Source organism: Chaetodon auriga, chromosome 6 (assembly GCF_051107435.1).
Source record: "Chaetodon auriga isolate fChaAug3 chromosome 6, fChaAug3.hap1, whole genome shotgun sequence".
Taxonomy (NCBI): domain Eukaryota; kingdom Metazoa; phylum Chordata; class Actinopteri; order Chaetodontiformes; family Chaetodontidae; genus Chaetodon; species Chaetodon auriga.
Window position 1 is genome coordinate 23,188,483 of NC_135079.1, and position 11,935 is coordinate 23,200,417.

At 43.8% G+C, this 11,935-nt stretch overlaps 1 protein-coding gene across 1 annotated transcript in view; it reads right to left on the reverse strand.

The window, feature by feature from the left end:
• zcchc14 (zinc finger, CCHC domain containing 14) overlaps window positions 1–11,935 on the reverse strand; it is a 28,573-nt gene that overhangs the window by 13,646 nt on the left and 2,992 nt on the right. Inside the window, exons 2-4 of the mRNA XM_076732003.1 lie at window positions 11,621–11,842; window positions 5,099–5,369; window positions 97–167 (exon numbers count right to left, since the gene is read on the reverse strand). Coding sequence (XP_076588118.1) covers window positions 97–167; window positions 5,099–5,369; window positions 11,621–11,842 — 564 coding nt within the window. The remainder of the gene's footprint in view (window positions 1–96; window positions 168–5,098; window positions 5,370–11,620; window positions 11,843–11,935) is intronic.

The window sequence follows — 11,935 nt, forward strand, 5'->3', positions numbered from 1 at the left end:
GAAGGGGGTAAAAACATGAAGAGATGAAGAGAGGGAATTTGGAAAAATGAGCAGGAGTCAACAGCATGTGGTTTTCTGTGTTTACACTGGACCCACCTCAAACACATATTCACTGGTGTCTTCAGACTTGTGTGTCACTCCTCTCAGCACCACCCTCTCAATCACCGCTGAAAGCAGCACAGATGGTTTCACAGATCATTAAGCACACGTCACGTGATTGAGACAGAGGTTTGAACATATCATTTATGGTTGATTAGTTTAAATGGCACAGAGGAATTTAAACTTGGTACCTTAAGTAGTAAATCAAGAGGACAAAACCAGAAACTATGGGTGAAGCGGTTCAGTCGTGTCATTCGGTGTAACTTCACCGACTGTGGTGTGAACTGGCCAGTCGCCTGCACTGATTATGCTTCACCTCTACTCAAAATGACTGCAGTGTACAGTGTGTGCAAAATGTCTGGTGGGTTTGTGACCATGCTGAAATCAAAGAGCAGGACTGCTTTATGGCAATGTTGGATGTTTGAATGTCTGTGAAGATTCTTAGTCATCCATAGTTATTAAAGGTGGACTGAATCATGGGTAAACGGACTTGCTTGTAGAAACTTTTCGCCTCTCATCAAAGTGGTTTCTTCAGTTCTAACTGCCTGGTGTGGAGACCCAGGTATTTAACCTCATTGAGACTTTAGAGTGGCTGACTGTGTGAGCAGCAGTACTGGAGCTCCACACCAGCCAGAAGGATGCGAATTGAAACGTTTTCAAGTTTCTGCAGTCAAGCCCATTTGCCCTTGACTTGACCCATTTTTGTAGGATTTTTGCATTAACTTCGATGGTGTTCTTTGCTGGATGACCTAAAAAAAATGACCATTATTTAACTAGACAGTCACACTGAGATTAAAACCTCTTTTACGAGCGAGTCCAACCCAAGACAGGGTCAAACAGCAGCGCCAAGCACATCATCACATCACAACAAGTACAACAAATATACATTACATCATGCAGTGCAATCAACATGGCTTGTATTTGAAGTGTTTGTAGTTATCAACGGACTGAATATAAACACCATCAAGAATAAAAGGAGAAAAAAAATCATCTCTGCGGTGGGAGAGAAGGAACACATGACTGTATTGTCTGCATACAACTCTGCACAAAGTTCCCAACGACCAGGAGCAGTAACAGTCGGATCAGAGGAAAGCAAAAAAACACCAAAACACAAGAGCCAGGCAGCAGCTGTAAGTCAAAGACAAGCGAGCAGCCTGTAGGTAGAGAGCAGCAGCTTCAGCCGCCAACGACGACCACTGTCTGCAGCCATGGCCTGATACTCGACCTCAGACTGGCCTTTCGCTGAAAATGTATTATATCACAATATATAGCAATCCCATAATATGAAATTACGAGGATAAATGAATTGAACCACACTGCTCACTCCCACAACATCAGTTAACTTCAGTCACATGATGACACTATTTGCTATCCTCTTTGGATTATTATCTTTTATCTCCCCTCATGTTCAAATACATTTCATACAACAGCTTGATGTGAGCATTTCTCAAACTATAACCCAGCTTTCTTTCAGCAGCCTTAACAACTATTTACACCTTTCCATTTTCTGTTACACCTCTAGTTTCATCTACGATCGAGACAAATGAACCAAAGTAATTGGCTGTGCACATTCATGGTCCGGCGGTAACTGGCTGAACTTAATGGACTTTTGTCCATTAGATGAGGCTAAACTCTTGGCAATAAGTCTCCCACGCTCTGTATATAAGCACAATCATTTTCCATTTTCCTGGAGAGAAACTCTGTCCTGCTGCAGTGCCAAAACCCTCCCCACAGCTGCTACTGTACAACTCCTTCAGGATTGTGCTCCCCACTTGGGATTCAACCTCCACAAATCTGTCTGGTCCAACCTGTAACCTGCCCACCAGCTGCCTGCAGCTATTTCCATCAAATCTAAAACACTGGTGCTGTCCTTAAAGACGACTGACCTCTGAATGATCGTCCAGCCCTCAATTCTGGCACTAAAACCTCCATCTCCTGGTTCTGTTTCTGCAATGACATTTCTACTCCTGACACACATTTATCCCTCCGGCTTCACTCCTAAGCATTCAGTGTAATTTCAGAACAAGTACTATTTGTATCCAAAGATGATGTATTTTGACTTAATAATTAAGTTTTTTGGGTTAAACTTGATAAAAATGCATACCTGCCTGAATATGCTACGTCTTACTCACACATGCATGACGACTGTCCGCATTCACATGTGCACACACATCTTGTCTACTTCTATGCCTGAATGCAGGCCTCAGGTGCAGAGGCAGGTTAGGGCTGCTCCACTGCCATTAGACCCGTGTCATTAGGTACAAGGTGAGTTGAAGTGGTGGAAACGCTAACTAAGGGGTGTGAGTGTGTGTGCAGAAGACCTCCAGGTATCAATTCAGTCATATTAGACTCCAAAAACACTCTATCTGAAACCACATGAGGCGTGCACGGACAAGCAGCAGGGGAGGGGAAGACGTGAGTGAGGGAGGAGACGAATAAAGAGGGGGATAAAGGAGTAAAGAGAGAGGAGCTGCCCTCACTCACACACACACACACACACACACACAAGTATCCTCAAGCACTTTGTGAACTCCTCGAGTGTGTGTGTGTGTGTGTGTGTGACATGCTGATGATGTGAACAAATTTTCAGTTATACGCTAATAATGATAACACTACGCATCGATACATAACCCTCATTCTGTCTGTGTCTGTGTGACTTTACAGCCACAGATTAAGCGTGTGCTAAAAAACACACTGTAAAACCAACATGAGGTGTGGCTCATTCTGCCTGGCCTGAGGTAGCAAACACTATAAACACACACAGGGAAAATGGTAGGGCCTGGCACATAAACCTAATTGTGTGCGCCTGTCAGAATGTGTGTGTGCGCTTCTCCGCATGTGTTTTATGTGTTTCTACACGCTGAATACTGCGTGTGTGCGCGTGTTTATGCTGGTGACAGCTATGTGGTGTGACCATGAGGTAGTGAGATAGTTGAGTATTGTGTTACAGAGGCAGGGGGCCAAGACAATAACAGACTGAAGAGGCTCGCCCCACCTAAAACCACATACTGTACACTGGCTTATTTCAAATGAATAATAATGGAAGCTACCCGAGCTGATCAAACTGTCTTATGAAAACCAATAACTCAGCGTGAGTGTGACTGCGTGAGTGTGTTGTGAGTCACTGCTGTCCATTTTGAATATTTTACGATAAGATTTTTACTCTTTGGATTATGATGCGCAATATCAGGGACCCTGGAACAAGCTCACCTAAATGTAATGCAGTCATTTTTAAAAGAAAAGATGGAGACTCATAGAAAAGTACTCCCTCTCCATCATGACTTATGACCTCCTAGAAGTGTGTGGTGGTGTGTTTATCTGCAGAGATCTCACCCTCTGCCTGTATTTTCTTATGTTTGTCTTATTTTTCTGTGGTCAGGATGTTTCTGGGCTGCGGGGGTGAGATCAGAACTTTCTAAGCAGTGAGGTGCCAGACCTTGAGCGGCACACATCCAAGAGGAAGCTATGAAAACAGCGGACACAGTGCAGGAGAAAAATGCAATTAAAGCGAGAAGAGACGCCAAGTGGACAAAGCTTCTTCGAAAATGTTTGCTGACATGTTAGTACATTTCCCTAATCGATATATTTAAATTCTAGTGGATCAAATGATGATGTGTAACGTGAGAGGAGGTTTTCTTATGCATCCACAGATAATTATCACCCAACTCTGCAGGTCCCTCCAGTGCTACTTAACATTTTGACATCTTTCAGCTCACTGTTTTGCTTTTGTGGGATGGAACTTAACAGTTTTGTTTCACTCCAATAAACCTTGTGCTGGACACTGTATGCTACCTGCCCAGCAGCAAACAGCAGGCAGACAAAGTAAGCAAACAGCTGGTAAAAAGAAAGAGTCCAGCATTTAGCAGTTAAAGATGTTTTTCTCAGGAGTTGGTGAAGACTAAGACAGGATAAATGTTGGACTTGCACTTGACAGGTGGCCAGAAACGTGTCTCCAATTAAATGCTAATGTTACTCAGTCGCTCCTGGGTGTAAATATACTCATCGTTAGCTCTAAGACCTTAATAAGGTGGGATTTGTATTAATGTGGGCCATAGTGGCTGAAGGAAACCACAACAAAAACAACAGAAAACTTCTCTCTGGTATCTATCCACACAGGGAGGTTTGGCTTCGTCTTTCCAGGGTTTAAGATATGCAACTCTGGGATTTGTGGTGCCGCGCCGATGCAGAGGAGGAGAACTGACAGACTAAATTGAAAAATTCAACACTGTTTAATAACTCTGACTCAATGTAGGAATGTAGAAATGCATAGCAATCAGTTGATTTATCATAACTGAATAAAATATTGAGACAGATCATTAAATCTAATCACAGTGGGGACTGTCTGACAGGAGGTTCGGTGATGATTGCCTTGACAGGTCACCGTGAACCTGAAACCACATGCATCCAAAGTGATATACTACACTGCAGCTCACACATTCACAGACACAGCCGTGTTTCCATCACTTCAGAGGACATGACATTGACTTACAGTCATCTGGACCTACCCTAACTCTAACCCTAACCCGAGTCTTCACCCTAAAATTTAACGATTGAAATGATGGGGGCTTGTGTTTTGTCCCCATAACAAGGAAGGCAAGTATCCACATAGTGACTGCAGACAGATTTATGTCCCCACAACATGAGTAATACGCACAGACACACACACACACACACACACACACACACACACACACACACACACATACACACAAATCTCAGCCTTAGAGCAGCATTCTTTGCACTTAGTTTTAGTGTTCAGATGTGCTAGCATGTTACATCTTGTTCCACTGGGCTTAAGTTGGTGTAAAGCATGACGCGCACACACTTCATGGTGATCTGTGCAGATGGAAGGTGGGGATGAGGCCATATATATATGCATACATACATACACACACACACACACACACACACACCCACATACAGAACAGTGAAACAGATTAAGACATGTAATATGAATATAAAATCAAGAACTTGTGTAATGACTGTCCCAGTGGCTCACCTTTTCCTGCTTTCCCCTGGTGGTTCTTGGTTGGTGCTGCTGCTGCTGCATCCTGGCCTTGTGCAGCAGGTACAGGAGGAGGCTGATGAGGAGGTGGTGGTGGAGGAAGAGGGGGAGGAGGGGGAGGGGGAGGAGGAGGAGGAGGAGGAGGAGGAGGAGGGGGGAGGTCTGGGTGAGGAGGGCTGGGCTCTTGGTTGAGCGTTTGGTCTCGTCGTCCCATGGTGACCCCCGAGCCCTGCCCTGAGACCGTGCCGGCCTCTCTGGTCTGGCTCTGGAGTGCAGGGGTGAGAGATCATTCAGCAAAAGAGAGGTTAAAACCACAGGGCAAGGGTCAGGGATAACTAGATACAGTACAGGACATCATTAACTCCTCAGCCTCAAGTGCAACTTGTTTGCACACTGGAGCATGTGCTGTACCAATATAACAGTGACCTCAAGGTGGTATGTCTGTGCTGACAGACAGGTCAACTGTAAAAAGGCAGATAGTGAATTCTGCATCTGCTCCCTTGCGAGCACATGGGAACAGTTCCACACCGTTTCCCCCTGCTCTCCACCAGTTGCCTTAACAGCCTAAAATGGGCACAAAGGCACATACAAGGCAGCATTCAATGAGCACTGACATGAATGGGACGCTTAGGCTCTGTGCTGTCACTGCTTGAACAAACTCAAACACTAAGCAACGCTCTCTCCGGGGCTGGCGCAGTGCTAAAACAAAGTGAGGAGAAAGATCTGGCAGAGCCAAGCAAACCAATATTTAACCAGGCTCGTCGACTGAGAGGGCGCTCCTATTTATAGCAGCGCGCTCGAGGAGCAGCTGTAGGGAGGAAGAGTTGACATCCAAACACACAGTTAGACCTGGAGCCAGCTTTCACTGCTGGACAAACTGCTGCTCTGACTGAAGCTGGGGCTGATGGGCTTTGCTGAAGAAGACGTCGGAACTCAGGCCAGACCAACCAGCTAACGTTTCAAAGCTTGTCCTGCAAACTATTGTCATTTCCTAACCATGGGATTTAGGAAAACTCCACTTTAAGATACTCCTGTTATCAAAACAATCTTCCTGTGATTAGTAGTTCAGTTTGTGTTGGATGTGCTGTCTTCTAACTTCTTTGCTTGGGTGCTTTCACACCTGCACTTCAGATCACTTTCAGTTTAAAATGAGCTCTGTATCTCAATGACTGGACTCCTCTGGCAGTTGTCATCCTCCATCATCAGGGGCCACATAGGGAAATGATTTTCTGATGACTGACAGTAGGCCATGCAGCACTTGAATGCTTCTAATGTGTATATTTAGATTTTCTGGTGTCACACAGAGCTCACAAAGAAACAACTGATTACAGCTGTTATCAGTATTATTAAACTGCAAATCAGTCGCACGTCGCAACAAAATGGAGACAGATAACAAGTGTATGTGTGAGGATGGATTGTTCCTTTAAGGTAAATGCCCATTAATCAATACTTCTACATCAACAACAGATCAAATGATTATGTATAATGTGAAAGTTACAAACCCAGCTGTACAAAGTGTTTTAGCATCCTTCAGCTCATTGTTTTGGTTCCATCTCACCACTCAAACTGTAGTAGGACTACCGCAAATGATTATTTTAATTATCGATTATTATCCAATTACTTCAGCCCTACACTGGACGCGACCTGTCCAGCACCACATGAGTGACACACAGGGTGAACAGCACGGTGTATTTAGCAACTAAAGAGCCTGACACTTTTCTCAGAAGATGGTGGAGACCAAGAGCAGAGCTAAAAGAGAGAGTAAACTGGACGACAACAAAAAAAATGTCTACAAACTGACTTACCTTAAATGTAACAGTTTACTTTTTGTGTCAGTGATGTGTTTACAGTTTGTTGTACTGCCTCCTAGTGGCCAAAAAATCAATCAAACTAGGTTGAAGGGAAAAGAGGGGGCAATAAAAGTTTGTATAATTACCAAAGATTGTCATCACCCAGTCTATTGCTCACCAATTCAAGGTTTTAAAATTGACTTTAAGCAAAACATTCACATGGCAGTCATGTACCACGACTGTCACTCTTTAAGACAAACAGCACACTTTATATATCCCTAGAGCCCACAAGATTATGACGTATTGCTTCAACTCAGAGCCAGCACCATAAACAATTTATCATGATAATAACTGCTCATATGGTACATATTACATTACAATTACACAGTATCTAGGATATGCCAACACAACAGGAAATTCAAAACAACTGGACTATTCTGAGCCATACATACAGCATCTGTTCGTCAAGGAAAGTCAAACACAGAACGTTTAAAACCACTTGGTAGACTCAGTTTATTTGTGTCTATCCTTGTTTAAATAAAAGGTTGCTCCTTCCACTTTGGAGGAAAACCCCTCGAAATGCTGATTTATAGAACTAAAAATAAAGAGATTACAGTCGAGTTAGAAGTGTGCAGCTTTATTTTTCAGGGAGAAGAGCCAACATGTGCTATTGCCTGCAATCACACACACGCACAGCATGAGGCAGTAGATCTGAAAACAATTAAGTGTGCTACTGCCACATCCGCATGTTACTTGTCCAACCTGCCAACTCTCTGCTCTGTCTGCAGATTGTTTGCGAAGGGAAAGAGAGTCTGACTCTGACTGTTTCACTGTAGGCACGTAAAGTAAAAACGGCACTCATGAGAGCAACATGAATCAGTGGAAAAGATTACAAGGAAGAAAACAGAAAAACAAGGAGTGTTCAAATGAAATATAGATATGTGCCAGATATCTGGACAGCATGTGAATCTGAACACTGCTAGTAGCAACCATGCAGCAACCATGCAGTCAAGACACTGAAAACTATAAAACACAAACACCTCCCCCCTTATAAAATGCAGCTTAACTTTGATGTTAATTCTGACACTCCAGTTGTTTTTTATAGATACGTAACGCCCCCATATAATAGGGTGATTATGCAGGTTTGCACAGGCCAGAGTATTGTATCTGCTGTTGATACTACGGCACCTCTGTCACTAGATCCCGCTGGAGAAAATCTAATTCAACTATTTTTCCTCTGGAGTGACTCGGCATCCAGCTGCTTCGTGTTAAAACAAGCTCATGCAAGTTGACTTTAAATCCTGGAGGACAAACAGACTGCAGTGGCTGCTGCAGCACTGAAGTCTGCCTTATGTGCAGTGGTGGAAAGTAACTAAGTAAATACTATTTTGAGGTACTTCAACTCAACTTTAGTTCAAAAGGAAATATTGTACTTTTCATTCCACTATATTAGTTAGTTAGTTAGTAAGTTGTTAGCTCCACCTTGAGCTGGAGCGTTCCAGCACTGGACAGATTTTGAAGAAATCTCTCTTTTGAAAGAAGAAATAACACCTTGTTCCTCTTACAAATAGAAAGTAAAATCTTGAGCATTAAAATGCAGCCTTGCTGTGTCCTTTTAGCTGTTACAGCCTTACTTGGTCTGGTATGACCTGTGGATTATGGCGGCTAATGTTAGCTTATGTTAGCGAATTTTAGATAGCTATAACTGTATAACTGACAATCAGTTACTCCTGTGACTCCTCTCTGTTTATTTCATGGTTGAACTACATTTACAACAAATGTTCAATTTGTTTTCACAAAAAGTAAAACAAGAATGAAATATCTCCAGTTGGTAGTCTGATCTGTATCTGGAAATGGTGCTGATGAGAGCTGAGAGGGTGAACCATAACAGTAAAGTTGCAGACATACAGCCAAAACAATAAGCTAAGGCATGCTGAAACAATCCACCGCTGAGAGGAACTGCATTCAAAACCCTGACTGGTGCGGCATTAAAAAAGTTCTATGTATTTTTTGTAGTTCAAGCCCCCAAACCAGTGTACCAAACACTCATAGCACTTATATGACCTGTATATGTTATGCATGCACCACAGGCATATTCATTTCATCAGCATGAGGGACAGTTGTTTCAGCACTTTGCACACCCACAGAGCGCATCCTTGAACATGACGGACACCAATGAAATTACCATGTTCATGGTATTCAACCCAGGAAGGAGTAATCCTCCCGGAGATGTTTAGAAAAGACCGTCTTTGTCTTCAGCTTGTCAGCTAACATACTGACAGGTCCTATCAGAAAGAGCCGCCAGCTTGCCTTTGATTCATTGGCTAGCAACAGCCTTGATATTGACTGACTGACACATGTACAGATAAATCACTGTATATTGGGTTTGGTAACAATGAGTGGGACAGAACATGATAAACGATAACAATAAAGTAGTGACTTATGAAAGCTGGAATATTTTAGTGTTTTAATATGTGAGTACTTGTAACTCCCAGCTTGAAACCAGGACAATCCCGGACGAACCGCAACATCTGATTACTGTACTGCACTTTTTTCGCCACTGATTATGTGGAAATTCAACCATGGCTCCTGCTAAACTACTTATTTCTGTTACACTCCCTCCAGCTCACTGGCGCTGTAGCAAATGTTAACCCTGCTACAGGAGAGATACACACTGTTACGGTCTTGAAAGTGAAAGCTATTGTGCCAAATATACTACATCTGCAGCAGATGACAGCGGGCCAGGCTAAAAGCTTCTCTACCAGGTAATGAACACAACTGCTCTGGTTTACAGTGAAACCCTGTTGTTGCCTTCAGAGCGCTGAGGGAAGGAGAGAGAGAGCAAGAGAGAGCGAGAGCATTTATAACTTCCTGGGGATTCACTGGAGACACACACACATGCACACACTCTCTTACACACACACACACACACACACACACACACACACACACACACACACACACACACACCACAGAGGGTTGATTTCAGCATAGAGAAATGTGCTGACCTGCACTAAGCAGGAGCCAAGGGCAACAAAACACTAAATACAAACGCTCCTCTCTGAGCTGGGTACTTTCCCTTCACTGCTCACACATGTTTGAACAGTGTGCCTGCCTGCTCCTGTGTGAGCTTAGGAGTGTGTGTTTACGTCTCTGTGAACGAGAGGAACGAAACACCCAGCGTCCTGCCTCTTTAACTTTCTTTTCACAGCTCTCTTTATACTGCTTGCGTTGATAGAGCCTCAGTTTCTTTCTCCTCCACATTTCTCCGAGTCCTGATTGGTGTCTAAATAACCCGTCTTCAGCGCTCTGCAGGACGCTCCCACATGTTACTGTAACAGAGGGTTAATGAAACACTCAGTCCTCCGCATCACTGGGAAATCCCCTCCTCTCCCTCTCCCTATGATCTCCACCTTTCCTTGCGACACAGCCAGGCAAAGGGACCACATTTGGTTGTAAACAACTTCTTCCTGTCCTCTTTTCTCATCAATATTTGGACATTTATGGTTGACCACTGATTGTGTTGTTAGAGGATGGTATTTGTTTTACAAGAGGAGGACTTAAAATTTCGAAGCATTTATCGCATGACAGGGTCGGCCTGCGACCGCTGTACACAACCCCCAGTGACTCCGTTTGGCACCTTTCATACACCTGTTCATACACACAAATATAGCTCACAGCCGTGCGAGGATTCATGTATACAGTGTCTTTTTTATGTGTGAAAGTGCAAACCAAAGCAAACTGAGCTGCGATCTGTCTTGTCCTGTCTGTTACACATTTAGTAAAGAAGAAGTGTCAGAACTAATTACAGCATTAAACAATGGATGAGGAATACAAACATATGGAGACTTCACTTTTGTCCGCGCTGAAAGTTAACTGAAAGCATCTCAAGTCTCTTAAATTGCATCCACGTTTCCCTCACGTGTGTCTTCTGCGGAGGAACACAAGGAAACCATGCGAGGGGAGAAGAAACGAGGAAATATGTCTTTAAAGAAATGAGCCTTCTTTTCCTCTGAAGCATCGTCTGTTTCTGATGAGCAGCAGCTGATCTCAGCTGGATCAGCTGTCAGTCGGCTTTAACAGCTGTAAAGACTTTTGATGAATTTGTGTCTGCACACGTGTGCAAGACTCTCCTCGTCTCTCTGACTTTAATTGTATCCACAAAAGTTAAGGGGGGAAATAACAGATCACGAAAATTAAAATCTTTTTCATAAGTGAACAAAGCTGTTCCTTTTGTTGTTCACGCTTACAACTGATTTATAATTAGGTGGTGAATCAGAAAACAAATAAAATATAAAACGTGGGCATGACACATCTCTGCCTTCACTCTGGTATGAAACCGCAGTGATATCGTACCAGATCATGTCTGATCAGCAGCAGCGTGCAGCCAATAACTGATATCCAACAAGGGCATGTGTCAGCTGGTACTAGACTTCTATGAAGGCTGCTCTCCTGTATCCTCCCTCATGGCTCCTCAGAGATCCCTCCTCACTCCTCAAAAATAAGAGCTCTGACACGACTTTCAGTTCAAGTGACTGTCGAGGAGCGAGGAAATGTCAAATAAGTGACTTGAGATGCGCCCAAGCAAGATAATATTGATAACACAGGATAAAACTACCGGAAGAACAGATGACTCACAAATTCAAATCTTTTCATGAAACGTGTGTTATTTGATGATGATGAACACTAACACAGCCCACTGAAGCGTGGCTGCGTGGCTGCCTACCTTGTGCCAGCAGGTGCAGTGTGTGTGGCAGGGCTGGCAGGCAGACAGAGGCAGGTAGGCAGCGCTGGCATCGGGCAGGGAGCAGGCAGCTGGGGACAACGAGGCCAGAGGCAGGGACACAGTCTGATGATGATAGTGGTGGTGCAGCTGAGTGAAACAGACGGCGGCTCGATCCCCGCCAGGGCCGCCTGCTTGAGCCTCTCCTCCTCCTCCACTGCTCACCTACAACAAGGGCAGTAAGACGGCAAAATCAGAAACACAGCTGGAACAGTTGTGTCATCCCCTTTTCTGCTTATCTCTAGTCGTTTTTATCAC